At 43.6% G+C, this 17418-nt stretch overlaps 1 protein-coding gene across 1 annotated transcript in view; it reads right to left on the bottom strand.

Moving 5' to 3' along the window:
• Positions 1-16731, bottom strand: part of LOC308369148 (transcription initiation factor TFIID subunit 4) — a gene marked incomplete at both ends in the record, with an annotated part of 80287 nt that extends 63556 nt beyond the window's left edge. Inside the window, 5 exons of the mRNA XM_080843493.1 lie at positions 162-284; positions 1516-1665; positions 2836-2886; positions 8519-8697; positions 15402-16731. Of these exons, the coding sequence (XP_080699619.1) occupies positions 162-284; positions 1516-1665; positions 2836-2886; positions 8519-8697; positions 15402-16731 (1833 nt within the window). The remainder of the gene's footprint in view (positions 1-161; positions 285-1515; positions 1666-2835; positions 2887-8518; positions 8698-15401) is intronic.
• Positions 16732-17418: the final 687 nt, after the last annotated feature.

The following is a 17418-nucleotide window of genomic DNA, read 5'->3' as shown; positions in this document are numbered from 1 at the left end:
ATGTCCACCAGGGCATCTGTATGGCCACACACACATACAAAACACTCTTCATCTCTCTCTCTCCTCTCACACACAAACACAAACACACAAACACAAACAGCATTATCCATTGGCTACTATCCAACATGGCTGCCAGTACATTTTCAGCGCTGAAGACTCACCAGCAGATCCTGGACCAGTGCCTTGACGTTGCGAGACGTCTCCGGGGAGGGGGAATTATGGGATGCCAGTTTGATGAGCGTGGCCAGGAAGTTCTTGCACTTCTTCACGTTCTCCTGCATCTCCTAGGGACGTGCAGAGAACAAGGGAGGAAGATGAGATTTGGAAGGATCATGTTGGGACCAGTCTGGTTAAGAGTGTGGTGCATGGGTGAAGGTTACCGTGTGCTCTGCAGGGCACGCCTGCAAACTGGCCTGTTTACTAACAACAACAACAACAAAAAAAGGTTTGATCTGAGACTGAACCATAATAGTTCGAAACAGCATCTTTCAGGGATCTAAACAGAACCGCTCAAGGTTCTGCTATAACTTTAAAAGGGCCTGAAGAGAACTTTGAAGGGGCCTTTACAGAACCTTTAAGGGCTCTACGAGGAACCTTTAAGTATTCTGCTACGAGGATGAGCCAGTGCAGGCCTAAGGGTGTCTTAGTGAGGCTGCACTGAGAGATGTGAAATGACAGCACCCATCAGCAATCATCTCTGCTCTCCCATAATGGCTCCCATGTGTTTTGTCATGTTGGCTTTAATTAGTTTAATGCTAAATGTTAATGTAATTAGGGTTCCTGACACACAAACAATATGTTTGGTGGGGGTACACGCGGAACACTGTGATCATGTTTTCTATCTTTCTCAGGCATATACACCCTAATGAGGGTTTGTTAGTGTGTGTGTTTGTGTGTGTGTGTGTGTGTGTGTGTGTTTTTCTAGGCTGTGTGCGTGCCTGTGGAAGCACTACTGAGCTTTATGCCAACACGGGGCATGTCTCCACGGTAACATGCCCACAGCAGGACGAGGCCTGGGGCTGCTATGTGTGTGTGTGGGGGGGGGGGGAGATTCTGCCCAGCCTTGGTGGGTGGGTGAGTGTGAGGTGTGTGTGCTGTGTGTGTGTGTGTAAGATGACAGATTAACATTGTGAGGGCCGAAAAAGCAAATAAGGAGAAAGTAAGAGAGTAAAACAAAAAGAGCTAAAGCAGAACATATGGGAAAACATGAATAGGGACAGGGGGAAAAAGAGGGAGAAGAGGAAGAGAGAGACAGGAAAAAGGAAGTGATAAATAGACAGGAAGAGAGAGAGAGACAGCAAGAGAAGCCAAGAGAGAGAGAGAGAGAGATGCTGCCCCCGTCCATGCCCAGCTGCGTGAGTGCGGGCATGGCCGTGACAAAGCCAGCCTGCTGGCAGCTGTGACAGCACCCGCCGCCAGCAGGCCAGAGAGAGAGAGAGCGAGAAAGAAAGAAAGAAAGAAAGAGAGGAGTGTGTTTTTATAAAAAAAAATTAAAAAAAAGATCGGAGTAGAAACCTGCGAGATGACGGAGACTCCGGGGGCAGGAGTAGGGGCGGTGGCCGTGGCCGGAGTGGTGCTGGGGGGGGCGGGCTGGGGGGACAGCACTGCCGGAGGTAGCTGCTGCTGCGGAGCTGGAGCAGTCACCGCCACCACCGCCGGGGCCTTCTGGGCGAGAGACAAACAGGACGTGACGTGTGGCTCGCAGCAAGGCCACAGAGAACAGGAGGGGAGCGCGCGGGGGGCTGCTGTCACATCGCGTGTCCCCAGCTCAGTGGACGCCACTCCGCAGAAGGGTGTGTGAGTGTGTGCGTTTAAACGGGGCTGAGGTCTGACATAGGGCATCTCAGATTCATGATGGCATACCTCATATAAACACACACACACACAGGCCCCCCTCCTATTCTCCACAGTGACAGCTTGCACACACCTGACATTCATGACATGCAAAAGGCTGGTAAAAACATCACATTGATGATACTGCACACAGCTAAAACCTCAGCCTTTACGGGGTGCATTACCGATGTGATAATCCTAACAGATGTCTTATGTGTGACTACCAACAACCTCCTGCAAGTGGACACATTTGGCGTGTTTGTCTGCAATCTACATCAAGCCAATGGTCAGTACACAGCACACAACACAGGTTAACACAGCAAACACATTCAAAAACACTTAAGGTTGTCGGTCATTGTTATTAAGGTTTAGTGAGGTTTAGGTTAAGGACACAGGCAAAAAATCTAATTGAGGCTGAATTTGGAGTCGTGCATGGGTGACAAGCTACAACAGAAGAGGGGATTATGAGGAGGAGGGAAATGATACAAGTGTATGGGGATGGGATGGGAATCAAAGAGGGGATGTCTGGAAATGGACAAGGTGAATGGAGGTTTGAGTCTCTTTAAGCAGAAATACAGGACTTATTTTCAGAAATATTTTCATGGAGAGATCATAATATCACTCGTGTGCTGCTGTCAACTCAACATGCAATGTGACAAAGCATTTACTGAAGCTGATTTCTGGAAGCTGAATGGGTTTCTGCAAGTGTCTCAGAAATCATGCAACTACAACTCTATGCAAGGTAAAGATGGATGACTGAAGGTTATGGCAGGATGTCAGGGTTAACGATCAGAGGTTGAAGGGGGTTTGGACTATGCCTTGAGCGTTATGAGAGTTGGCCTGCACTGTGAGATGTGTTAGAAAAGGTCAGCGAGACGCCTACAATTAGGAAAGGTTGTGAGACATTATGGGGGGGCAATGAAGCTGGGTCAGAGGGTCAAGTGGGTCGGGGGTCACAGGGGGTCAGATGAGATGAGAGGAGAGCAGGGATTTCTGCAGCACCTTGGTTTGGACTACAGGGCCTGGACGGATGGCTTGAGTGGTCACGGGAGACTGCAGGAGAGAGAGAGAGAGAGAAGGTGGGGGGGGGGGGGGAGAGGGAGAGATAGGAAATGAGAAAGAGAAGAGGGGGAAACAACAGGGGGAGAGGAGTCAGTGCATCGGTAACACAGGTGCAGTAGCAAACAGGAGGCCATCAACAGGAGCAACAGGACAGCAGGAACTCGTTCAGTACGTTCACATGGGGTGAGCTTTAAACAGGACATAAACTCATACGCCACCGTAATGGAGAACTACTGCAGTTCTACACATATACTTCACAATACGCTTCACTTAGATGAGATGACTTTTGATGATTATGACATCTTGAGGAACTGGAACTGGAACAGGAACTAAAATAACATGCATGTCCACATTGTGCCATTCAAGAACTCGTACAGCAATTCAGAACAATACAAACTGCATGCTAACCCTGCTGATAACTTGAGTTTCAACATTAGTAAAATGTTATGAAATGTAGTTGCTGGTCAAATCCATGAAAAAATATATTTTGATCATACCCATATCATTATCATATCATACAGACACCCCTATTTCTGCACTGAAGCGGTGAAGCCTTAAAAAACAGGTAAAGGTCATGAAAAGAGAGTCTGAATAATAAGATTCTCCCAAATTACACTTTTGGGAGTACAGCTAGACGGCACAAGAATCAACTATTAGGCAGTGATGAGCACTGAAGGAAACAGGGGACGCGTTCCTCAGTCAATGCTGATCAATGTGGACACCATAGATGCAGCTCAAGGCATAACCAACAGCCTCCATGCGCTCTCCAGTCCAATCACACACCTACGGTGGAGAGAGGGAAGGCACCGGTGCAGCGCCACACACATTGGGATCCACACAGCCGGGGCAGCTATGTGGACAAGCCCTCTGCGTGCCACCCTGGCATTATGCCTTGTGTTCACACATACCCCCTATCCCCACTGTCCTGACCATCATCACAGCAGGAGGACAGGGGGTATGGGGTGGGAGGGGTGTCTGTCGCTCCCTTCAGCAGCTGTGCGTCCTTGGGGGAAGGAGGGGAGACAGGGGTGGTGATTGGGAGGCAGGGATGGGGAAGGGGGGTGGGGGTGATACCGGAGAGCCTGGGAGCGATGCAGGAGAGTTGGGGGGTAGAGAGTGGGTGGGGTGGGGTGGGGATCTTGGAGGCTTCGACCCCCCCAGCAATGCTGTGGCAATCTGCCACACGATGAGGGGCTCTAATGGTTGTTAGCTTTTTAAAACAATCAGGCAGCTGGATGGTGAATGATTTAACACGGGTGGAAGGAACTGAGGGAGGACTTCCTCGCTCTTCCTCTTCCTCTCCCCTCCCAGGTCTCCTTCTCTTTGCCCATCCCCATCCACTGTGTGAGTGAGTGGCAGGCGCGGCCCAGAGAGACACTGGGAATAAGGCTCATTTCCATATGTGTCAAGGGTATCTTCTCTAAACACCACAATTAGCCCACAATGCAGAGTCAAGCTGTAAATAATTACTGACACAAGCCTTAATCAAGGATGCTGCCTGCCAAAAGCTGGAAGAGCAGACAGAGCCTGGGGAAGATGGAAGATGACCTGAGATCTTAAATTAGTGTTATTGTAGGATTCCTCCTAAAACACTCTCTATAATTCACTTGCAATTGATGTGGTGATTCAATTAAATGGGGAAACAAGTTATTATTTTGACTGTTAATTATTAGCTTGACATCACACCATATGCAATATCTTGGTAAACAGTAATGGGAGTCTACAATTGTTGCAACAGTCCTAGGACTCCACCTAGTGGCAGTAGAGCACACTGTATAGTGTATGAGCCAAGCGCCCCAACATAGGTTCGCGCTACCACTTGGGGGGACACATTTTCACTTCATGTATACCCAATGGAAGGTCTACTTAAGGGGCTGTAAAATCATAAACCTACCAGATCCAAGTTGCAAATATATACCCCAGATACACATAGCTTTCAGATCGATATAGTGGGCATTTGCCGCCCCCAAGTGGTAGTGTTGACTCCTTCTGGCTCATGCACTGGTAGCAAGAACAGTCGATCTGGGTGAGAGAGACATACCACTCATACCCAAATGATCCCGTGTTCTACAGTAGATCTGGGTGAGAGACATGCCACTCATACCCAAGTCAGCCCGTGTATTGCCCTGGCCGAAAGGTGCTCCGAGAAGTTGGGTCAAATAACCTAGGTCATCCCTTTCATACTACAGAAATCAATACAGGTTCAACCCTGGTCGAACATCAGCAAGAGAGGAGAGGGGCAAGAGAGACTGATCTAACCTTTCAGATGAAGGGCCAGCAGTCTTTTTTAAATTAAATCTATGAAATGCCTCACTCCTAGATCCCTACTTCCACTCAGAGATGAGCAGCAATTAGTTCATGTCATATATGTACTCAGTCTTCATAGTTGCCCCATAAAACAGAGCCAGTGAAGCTCCTCTCAACACAATACACAGTAGCACTGTTTGACCATAACCAGAGCTCTGTCGCACCCTTGTGGTGAACACAGGCAATGACAAGTAGGTATAAAATAAAACAGAAAGAAATGAGAAATTATACTTAAAGGAGAAATAAAACGGTTTGACTAGAATCAAAATAAGTTGTGTGTGACAACCTCCTATGTATGGAGGACCAAACCTGCCATATTTACAAATGAATGAATAAATAAATAAATGTCCACATCCATGCATTTAGATAGAAATAAATGGATAAATGTATTAATTAATGCACAATTGTCAATCAAAAGTTACTTATAATTTACATGTATGTATGTATGTATTTATTTATTCATTCATATATTTATTCATTTATTCATTCATTCATTCGTGTGTTCTGAAAGGCCAATATTCCGAAATCTCAATATTGCGGAAAAGAAAGTCCCCCTGGCATACTTTAGAACTAGTTTAAGTGGCACAAAACACACACAGCTTTTAATTGGCGCAGCGGAGACACTAATCGTGCTATCACTTTTCCTCTGCAATATTTGTTAACTTAGCCTACTATGGTTTTGAATATGGGGTACCATTCCTGCGAAGGAAATCACCGTTATTGTAAACAATGCACCTAGTGGGGCCGGCAAAATGCTCAGTATCGTGCCAAATGCTCAAAATTATCGTATTTGGAGGATCATTATTGTGCATTTAGCAACACTGGGAGGGCAGTCGACTTAAGACAGTTCTCTCTAGTCAGAGCTCGCGCAAGAGGGTGGAACATAAGGGAGATACCCTTTCCAAAACTTGTAAGTGCGTAAAAACGAGTTTGCGAAAGACCCAGAAACACAAATATCCGATGATGCAAAATCCCGGACAATTTTGGAATCCCAACATTGTTTAGGTCTCGGAATGTCCGGGTAAAAGAGGACGTCTGGCCACAACCTGAGAGCAATAACCTGTCGATCTCATACGAAGCCATATTATTACATCAGTATCACAACGAAGGCTCTGGATTGATTGCAAAATGTCTGAACGTCAGTTTCCACGCCTACTGGCCTCCTGTCATTTTCATATTGGGAAAAACGAATGAATAAATAAATAAATAAATGAATGAATGAATGAATGAATGAATGAATGAATGAATGAATGAATACATACATACATTTAAATTATAAGTTACTTTGATTGACAATTGTGCATTCATTAAAACATGTATCCATTTATTTCTGTCTAAATGCATGGATGTGGACATTTATTTATTTATTCATTAATTTGTAAATATGGCAGGTTTGGTCCTCCATACCTATGCACACAACAACATTTATCTAAAGTAATAATTTAATTTCTATCATGTGCAATGGTCGTTTGGCAAATTGCTGAAGTGGGAAGCAGGTTATATATGAAGTTTCTCCCATACTATGGGCTTCACAGAACATCAAAATTCTCTTCAGCCCTCCAAAGCCAAACACTAACCACACCCTTTCCTACTCAGGACAGTGACCACCACAACTTTTGCCACATACGGCACATGACTATCCACATCCTCCCTTCTTACTAATATGGTGGTCTGAATGAAGAAACCAACATCTCAATTCAGCATTGATGGATGAACTACAAGAGGGACCAGCTGACCTTTGTCAGAGTAGTAACCCAATGTGCCTCCATCTGGCCATGCAACTGAATCAACTGAATCAACTGAACAAGGCACACATCACAACTCATTTCAGTTCTTCCCATTGGCTTCCTGGAGTTGCCAGGGACAACATCAGGTTCATGTATTCTATTCCAAGCAACCCAAAGAACTCTAAATGAACTTCCTCATCCAGTGTCTGCCAGTAACGTACCATAACACCAGCCATGACCAGCACATGAACGTTGCCTGATCTACGTTTCTCCCTCAATATGCTCTCCTCTTTTCCTAAGAGTGGCCTAACTTCAAACACTGTCTGTCTCCAAGGCACAACAAAGGATCAAGCTTTTCCATAAACCTCCAAAGAATGTTTTGAAAATGGGCTTTTCCTCAGCTTTATGTATTAGCTCGTGTTTTCTGCATTAACACAAATTCCAATTTCCTTTACTTCCTGCAGTTATCTTTATTTACACAAAATGGACATCTTGTCATATGGGTCCTAAGGTCAAAGCTGCCTCCTTTAAATGGCTATTTCCTGGTATTTCTGGGTATGTTACTTCAGTCATACTACACACATTTTAAAAGAACTTCTCCAATTTTGAATGTAGATTGAGTTAATTGGATTGAATGCTATTTTTCATATCGTATTCTTTCACAACCACAAAAGCACCTTTGCTGTACTTTAAGCCCGTGATCATGAAGAGAGCTACATCTAACAGACAATCAAGCAGGTTAACTTAAATACATTTCAGTCTAAAATCAGTAATTAAGCATTTAAAAACACCTCATTCCACAGAAAGGGTCAGGTCACTGCCTCATTTATCCCAGAGGAGCGGAGATAACCACAGGTGGATGATCGCTAAACCAACATGATGAATATTCATCTCTCAGGTGACAGTGATGAAAGACCCCCTAACAGGTAGGCTGTGATAAGCACACCTCTATGCAATATTAACCAGCTCATTACCCAAGGCAAACCTGGTGACTGTGCTAGCCATTACGAAAATGGTAATATAAATCAGACTATTTAACTCGTAGATGAGGCTGTGGAGTAAAATAATATGAATTGAATATGATTATAACATAGGCTTACCTTAGGTGTCTTACTCACTCGACTACACAGCCCAACATGTGAGTGTAAAATGAGACTACATACTGGTGGTGTCACTCAGACTGATTAGAACATCCAGAGATTGTCTGGACATCAATAGATGGTCTACTTCAGGTAAAACATCTGACTTTCCTGATAACTAAGATGTCAGTTCATTCTAGAAAACCCAAGGCTGCAACAGGGAATTTCAAAACTTGTATTTTCTGTTTAGGGATTATGTGAAACTGAAAAAGGGACATGAAAAATGGAAATGCATCCTGACAAACATCAAAATCAAAACATACATTATTTTCTAGGTGAGAAACATATTCAAATTGGGTTCTATTTCAGTAACAAAACAAATGGCTATTCAATTGACACACACAATTTTGGTCTGGATCACTCAACCAACCCGCAAAACAAACACACACAGCACACACCACACACACACACACACACACACCACACACACAAACACACACCCTGTCTCACCTGGGGTGTGGTGACTCTGAAGGTGGTCCCCGTGGTGGGGGTGGCAGGTCGGGGTGAGATGCTACTCTGGGCCTGAGCCTGAGCTTGAGCCTGAGCCTGGGCCTGGGCCTGCGCCTGAGCCAGAGCCTGCTGAGGCACCATCACCAGCTGGCCCATCTCCGTCCGCACCAGAACCATGCCTACAACACACACACACCACAGTGGTTAGGCACAGAACAGTCACGTGGCTCAGAAACACACACTATAAAGTCATACACAGTATAGTCATACAAAGACTAACACAGGAGAACGCATCAGTGGAAGATAAGCTCACACATTGATCACACAAGTATTAATTATCAATTTAACATACCGGTATTGTACCCTGTTTTACATACATACACATTAAGATTCTGTTCCTGGTGAAAAAACGTTAATCATGACTGAAGAAATGTGTCATATACCTACCATTTATTAGAACATATGAGAAAGGAGGACAGAATAGATAACGCTCAAAACCCTCCATGCCTTTATAGTCTCACATACGGGGTATTTCAAAACTGGCATTGTGAAGTCATAACACACTGCTGGGATTAACGACATGTGTTTCAAACAATCAGTATCTATCAGTTGGAAACACAGACTGGAACACAGTTGGGGACAGAGACCATGACATTTTCATCTGCTCAGAAGCAGGGCCTAAGCCTCACAGTATGACACGGCTTGGCTGTGTGAATATGGTGAATGTATGCGGAAACATAGGCATAGCAGAAAGCAGAAGAGTAAAATACCTTCATGTGAGGAGATAAAAACGGCCCAAAATAATCAACACCACAATCACAGTGGTGATTCACAATCACAAAGTCATAAACACCACATGAGCCACACACAAAACCCACAATGTTCAGAACATAAACAACACACTAGTCACACATAAAGGTCTGATGTGACGGCTAAATAAAGCAGTGACTTCATGCACATAATTACAAGGCCATTAGCAGTAGGGTTGAGGAAAAAAAATCGATTATTCGATTTTTCCCGATTCTCTCCAAAACGATTCTCTCTCGAGTTGAAGTTCATAATCGATTTTGTAATTTAAATATTTTTTTTTTATTTTTTTTTTTTTTTTACACATCCATTTTATGTTGAAATGCAAGCTGCATCGATTATTGGATTGTTGATAGAAAGTCAAAATTGTGACAAGGAAAAGCTTTAAACACAAAGTAGGAAGTGTAGCAAAGACTCTGAGTAGCAAACTCGAATGTTTTAAAAGTCGAAATGGATTGATAATCGTTTTATCGGTTTAGAATTGATAATCGTTTTTTTATACACATCCATTTTATGTTGAAATGCAATTATCGATTGATTATCGATTATCAATTTGAAACCGATAAAACGATTATCGATGCATTTTGACTATTGAATCATTTGAGTTTGCAACTCAGAGTCTAAAATCACTTCCTACTTCGTGTTTGATAATTAAAGAAAATCAACAGATGAATTACCTTCGCTATTTGCTTTATCAGAGTAAAAGCTTTTAATGGTCACAATTTTGACTTTCTATGAGCAATGCAATAGTCGATGCAGCTTGCATTTCAACATAAAATGGATGTGTACAAAAAAAAAAGTTTTTTTTAAATTACAAAATCGATTTAAAATCGAATCGTTGACCTCTGAATCGATTTCGAATCGAATCGTGAGGTGCCAAGAGATTCCCACCCCTAATAAGCAGTCACAAAACTATGAATGAGAACTTCTGGCAGCCACTGATGGAGGAGAACCAGGTTGAGCAATTTAGGCCTGAGAGACTAGATGGCAGTGGTGTCAAGCAAAACAACTGAGAGCAGGCACTACAGTGGGGACGTTCAGAGGCTTCACACCAGAGCACACACTTAAAGATCCACAGGAAGAGAGGGGTGTCCCTTCTGCAAATCACCTAGAACAAGATTCCACAGCATCTAAGCATTTTTGACAAGTGTGTTTGGTCCAACTGAAATGCTGACAATGTCTAGGGTATAAAAGTTAAAATGGGTCAGACGTTTATACACCGTTTTAGTTCAATGCTTAAAGAACGGGTGTACCCACGGCCAGACCACCCAGTAGCTCGCTTCCAATAATCTTTAAAATAAACCAAGCAGGTTTCTGCTTGGTCAGAACCTGGATTGGACACTTCCTAGGAAACTCAAATCATGGTGATCCAATGTCCTTCCGAGGAAAAACAATCCAGTTTTTTTTACTGTTACCAACCCCGAGATGCCCATCTCAAAGAGAGCGGTAGTCTACCCAATTTTACTCAAACACAATTAGGTGGGGGCTCATGTAATTCTCCCCAAAGGATTACTACTTGGCAAATGTCATGCCCACAGTGGGCTCATCATTCAGGAAGGTGCTCCACATTTGTGGTGCTGGGACCAGTCCAGTACAATAGGAGGGCGTGAAGTATCAACGAGGCACTGTACGTGCAACCGTTGGTCTTTTCAAGTAACCACACCATGTGGCAACAAAGCCAAAAATTAGGTCCGGACTACACATATGCTTTCATCATGTGCTGTCTTATGCTAGCTCCTCTGAGGTGTGATGGAGATGTTGGGTTTGAAGCAGTGGCACTGAGTGGCCATGAAAAGGCTCACACACCTGGTGCCCTCACCGAGGCGCCATCACACAAGGCGCTGTCAGCTGCTCAATTTGAATGTTACACAGCAAGTGAGGTGTTGACAGGTTGCCTTTGTCGCAGGGTGAGCCTATCCAGTATCCACTTTCCTGAATAACATGCACAGCTCCGTATGATTGGCTTCAGTGACCAGTGCTTGTCTGCAAATCCTCTGTAGGCCATTTTGAGCATGGCTTGGCCTAAATGAACTAAATTATGCACATTTATCAAAGTGGCTTAACGAGAGAGAAAACACTGAAGCTCACACACCATTATCTTAATAGGCTAGGTTTCTCTTTGTGGTGGGTTGTGCCAGCTGCTGAAATGTACTCTCCAAAGCTATAAGTGAGTTTCTAATAATGGAGCACTGTAACATTTTCATTTCATCAGTGTGAACATTTAAACAAAGTGTATGCTGTAATTTCAACCACACATTTTCTGAATTTCTTATTCATTTTGCAGGCTTTTTTAGGAGTTCCAGAGAGCATCTTATCTGCATGTTATTTTACCTGTTTACTATTTTTAAACAGTGCTAAGCTATGTTAAGCCAGTAAAGGTGTAGAAAAGCCCCGACTGTAAATGCAAATGACAGGCTGACCTCTGATGATGATCAATGTGACATGAAGTAGGCCAAACATATTAACAAGTGACATGCAAATCTGTCTGACAGTTAGGAGACGCCGCACATGTTGGTGTGCTATGCCTAGATACACCAAAGCATTGGACATCTGGCTGGGCAGCAGCATAGGCTATCTGCATGTCCATAGTATTCCAGTCTCAGAGCTTCACTTGAAGAACACCTAAAAGGAAATTCACATAAAGGCTGCGGGCAAATCCACAAAGCCCTTCCAGTAGCAGAAGTTGCCTTCCTGACATATTTTAGAAAGACACAGAAGTCAAACCAACACACTACTACAAGTATTAAAGAAACAGATTGTACAAGCGAGTCCACTTGCAATTAAAACAGTGTCATTAGCATTAGCACTCCAGGTTGTGAGTGTGAGGCCAAAGAACAGAAGCGGTTTTATCACTGGTTCATGGCAGAGAACTGGTAGAACACTGGAGTAGAATGTCGAGTTAAAGCAGGCCTATTAGCTTTTTAGTTTTCATCCAACACACCAGCTGGTGTGTATTTGTTATGGCCCAAATGAGAGCTCCTCATGATTTTGAGAGTTGTACTCTGCCCATTGAATTGAACTTGCACAAATGGGCTGTGCACCACCACCACCAGTAGGAAGCATCACCAACGGACCAAAGAGCACAAATATGTGCCCTTAAGAACAAAACTGGCCAACTCTGAAACTCAGCTGGTTTTTGTTGGCACACAAATGTCAACTTCCCATAAGCTGTGACTGCAACAGGCTTTGCCAGGTGCAGTTGCAATAATTACTGGTGCTTGGGTCATATGAAAAATCTCGTTTTCAATTCACTTTACAGGCCTGATCACAATGAATATGTGGAAAATAACAGGTGTGGAAAAATACGAAGTGCAATCAAAAAGTTCAGAGGCTGCACCTTCAAAAAAGCAAAAACCGTACACAATTTGAATTTGGCCACCATCTCCTTTGAGGAAGTGCATGTTGTCATGATGGAGTACCCAAATGCCAGCGTGCCCCAGATTAAGTCATTAGCTCGAATGTTGTCCTTCAGATGCCTCAGAACATTATAGCAGAACTCAGCGTTGACAGTCTGACCCTGAGGGACACGCAAATTACCTGAACTGTGACGTTCTGCCGTTTGGGTGCTCCATCGTGACTGGACGTTTTTCAAAGCGATTGGCGCTCCCCACCACCCCGATTTGGCTTCCTGCGACTTATTCCTGAAATTCAAGCTGAAGGGTCCTGAACAGTGGAGGAGATCCAAAGCGCATCGCAGATGGTGCGGGGCGCGTTAAGAACGGGACTTCCAGGGAGAACTAGGAGCGAAGTTTGCCACACAAGGTGACTTCTCAAAGGAGACGCCCTCAAAGCATTGACATTTTTTTGCTTTTTATGGGCGCAGTCTCTGAACTTTTTGATCATAAATATTCAATTGATCACATCAATTCAAAAGGCAAAAACACACTTTGACTGACGCAAAATTTGCACACAAAAAACGATTCAAGAGCATTTAGCGGAAATGGATCAAAGTACTTTTGATTGGCTTTTAGTACATACTGAGACGGTGTAAAAAGCACTGTTGGACAGAGTTTTACTGTGCACTTGGTCTAAATTAAAAGATAACATATTTACTAGGACCCACGACAGCCACAAGGACACAGAGACGCTAAGTTTGAATGTAGAGGCAACTGGATCTTTGTGATAATGTCTCCCATATTAGCCTACATATACTTTCAGATGCCGCAACCTTAGAGGAGCTCCAATGGATGACAACACAGTGGAGTTTCATTACTTGTTCTTTAAAAGTTCTTTAAAAGCTCTAGGCTGTCCTGGTTGTCTTTTTGAGCAATGGTGTGAAGCTGAACAATTTTCATCGGATCTTTCCCTTCATGTGCATCAGTTAAGAAATAATATGAACTTTTAGACACCTTGGCGTAATTTTTCCTTTGGTTGCAGACAGCATACGCGGTCTCTACAAGGTGACAAATCACCTGAGATCATCTTATCTCCTTGACAAGGCAAGACTGTATGATGACACAGTAAGAATTAGGTATCATTTAAAGAAATGAATGCCTACTGTTTGTGTCCTCATTGTAGGCATCCACATGTCAATGTGCATGGTTTTGCACCACACCTGTTGCCAATAATTGTAGGATGTGTTCACGTGATATCTGAGAAGATGCGAGTTAAAGAACACTGAGCCTAGAGACAAAGCCAGCATAAAATGCAATGTTCCTAGCAAACAGGACTGCATCCTCTATTCCATAATAAAAGACAAACCTCAGAAGTCCCTCTCCATGGCCTGCTGAGTAATCGCGTGCAAAAGCCAACAAGTGGATGACTGAAAAGGGAACCTTGTCATTGAACCAACCAAGGATCACAAGGCGACATTATGCTACTTTTCCAAAAGCACTGCTTAAACATCCGACTAGTAGAATGGCTTCCCTGCTGTACATCATTTGAATTGCTTAATTATTCTGCAAAAAAAAATGAACATACCACTGTTCATTCATAAATCCCCCATGTTTCAGTGGGTTTTCAAAGGATTAAAAAAAATGTAAATGCAATTTAAAAAAAACAAAACAATACCACATGTCAGTTACCACAGTCCTGCAGTTTTTAGAAATGCTTGAAGTCAGAACTCTGAGCCATGTCTTGATGTCTAATGGAGGTGGTGACCGTGGGTGCAGTGACAAAAAAAAGAGTCACTGGAGTTCTTTCCTTCACCTGATCAATGACTCACCTTTCTAGTTTCAGAGTTAGCAGTACTTCACCACTTCATATCACAATTACAGGCCTTCACGAGCTTGGGCCACTGGCTATCAATTTACCTATAGTTTCTAATTGGTTCAAGACATAGGCTTGCTAAAAAGTCTAAAAGGCCATATCTACAATGCTGTCAAGTCTATTCAATCAGCATATCTGACAATCTTAATGCATTAACCAAAGATGGTGCTGAAATAAAAGGAAACTATTCATGACCGATAATATAGACTCAGATTCAAATACAAAGTTGGACTGGTGTGTGTTACATTTTCTACCCATGGTTCAACGCACTATGTAAGTATGCGCCTCTTCACACATGATGCTAAAGGTTTCTACGTGTTCGTATGCATTCACAGATCATTAATGTAGCTTGTGCTATACAGCAATGCTCGTAGACGTGTGTCACATATCTAAGCAATGTAAGCCAAACAATATAATATCTAAAACGCCCCTTAAGAGTTATTGCATATTTCTTTGTAAATATATAGTTTCTGATCTGTTACCACTGCAATTAACGAGTGGGCACTACTGTTAAACAACATAAAGAACTTTCAGCAGTTCAGCAGAACCAAGTGAGTGTTGACTACTGAACCACTTTGTTAAAGTGGGGTCTAGGTGAGAAGACAATCACACATCGAACATTTACTATATTCTTGAAAAGTTAATTTTACTGTAGTTTAACGCAACCCACCATATGCATTACCATTGATAATGCAAAGAAAGCATGTATACTGGTCTATGACAGTTATAATTAGACAGACTCATGTTAAAACATCAACACACAAGCCTGTAAAATATATTTTCATTGGCAGAGATGCATAAGTGAATTATTCCATTAGATTACTAAATGATGAGGCAGCCAACATGTCTAAGATTAAATCACTCATACCTTGAGGGATGGTGAACCCTGGTGGTAGCTGAATGGTAGTTTGCTGCTGAGGCGGTCTGACAATCAGCTGAGGTCCCACGATTCTCTGTGGCGCAGCGAGTCCTGGGCGAAGTTGTGGCTGAGTAGAAGTTGCTACGGCTGGAGCGGAGGACACCGCTGCAGGCCGTATCATTCCAACAGTTGTGGTTGTCGGTTGTTGCCCAACTATATTGACAGTGGGCTTTGCAACGGCGGTGAGAGTAACGGGACTGCTAGCTGCAGGTAACGTTACAGTGTTGGTGGTCTGCTGCTGGCTGATCACCGTGTTGACAGAGGGAGATGGCACCGTACTTATCACAGAATTTACAGTGCCAGGCTGACTCTGAATGATGTTTTTTGCCTGTACAGGTAAATCCGTCTTAGCTGAAGTAGCATCACCGCTTTTGCTATGGTTTACTTGTGGAGTTGATGCAGCACTGACCGGTCCTATTCGCGCGCCTTGCTGGACCAACGCCGACACAGTCGTGCCATTTCCATTTTGCGCGATGCTGGCGACTATATGATTCGGAAGTCTGTGCAGAGCAATAGTTGGAGTCCCGCGATCCAGAGGGATAGCAGGCTGTGGGTTAGAAACATTGGAGGGAGACAACGGTGAAGTCGTGTTGTTCGCGGCACTTGTATTGCTAGCCATGGTGTTGGCGTTATTAGCTGCCGTCGAGACAGAGCCAGAGGCAGCGGCATTTGGGGACTTCATTGACGGTACGGCTCCGCCGTCGCCGTTCTGACTCTGCGCGGCTGCAGTCCTTCGGGTTGACATAGAGTATGTTTTAAGTGTAGGGGTTCCAGCTGATGCTTCAATTGGCGTCGGAGCCGAACCTCTGCTAGCAGGGTTCATGCTGACCAGCGGAGATGGCAAAGTTACCCCATCAGATGCAGACAGTGTTGTGATGTTAGATGATCCATGTGATTGCAAACCGCTAGTACTAGCACTCACCACAGTCCCTGAAGTGGTGGAGGGTACCTCAAAGGTCGCAATGGAGCTCACTGAAGACGATATTACAGTTTTATCTGAGCTAATTTCTTTTGAGTTGTTCTCCCGATTCATCTCAGCTTTATGTTGTCCTTGTTGTTGTTGCTGCTCTGATGGAGTGCCCACTTGGGCAGGTAGCGTTCTCCCCAAGTGGTGATTTGCATTAATTGTTGACCCACCACTTCTGTTTTCCGAATGTGGAGTTGCAGGATTGCTTTGGCCGACAAGCTGCGACTCCAAAGAACCCACTAGGTCGCTAACTGCTTTCTCGTCCACCTCAGAGAACAGCATATCTTCCAGAGGGTCGGAGGCACCCGCCATCTTTGATCTGAAATCGCAATTGTAAAGCAAAGCAATGCGCAGTCGTGTTACTAGGCATTGTGGGAATGACTCTGACGTCAGACCGCCAAAATTACATTTTGAATCCATTTTATTTCCCATGATGTGATGCCATATTGTTATCAAAGAATTGTTGATCTCTCACTCAGATAAACTCCCGCATAGGCCAAGATATAGGCCTTGTGCTGTTATACTTACCATCTATTCATTTAGCGTTTACTTTAGGACACTTGACAAACCGTTTGCAAGTGGAATAGTGTGTAATTTTGGTTTCCTCCTAGAACATGTTGTGTGATTACATTATGTTTAAATAGATTCCTTTATGCATTTTATAATTTAGCTTATGCAATTAAATGTTTGCATTTCATAAAATGAACCTCATGAAGAAAACAAAACTGGAGCCCCTACACGATTGTACCCAGCAGGGGGAAGCATTAGGCTATTTTAGTTGCATATCATCTGCAGTAGGCCTAATAAAACCGTCTGAAATAAAGCATTACAGCTGAGGCTAAGGTGCCCATGCTGAGAAACAGGATATATATTTTTTTACTCAAACATGTTCAAACTATCAAAAATAAATATCACTCTGAGTAGCTCATTGTTGCGTTAGTTTAGGCTAGGCCTAGGTCACTTTTCCACGTTCAATATTGAAACAGCACTTTGGATTTC

The sequence above is a fragment of the Sprattus sprattus genome (genome assembly GCF_963457725.1).
Source record: "Sprattus sprattus genome assembly, chromosome: 8".
Lineage (NCBI taxonomy): Eukaryota > Metazoa > Chordata > Actinopteri > Clupeiformes > Clupeidae > Sprattus > Sprattus sprattus.
Note: the sequence above shows the minus strand (reverse complement) of the source record. Positions and strands in the feature narration are given on the sequence as shown.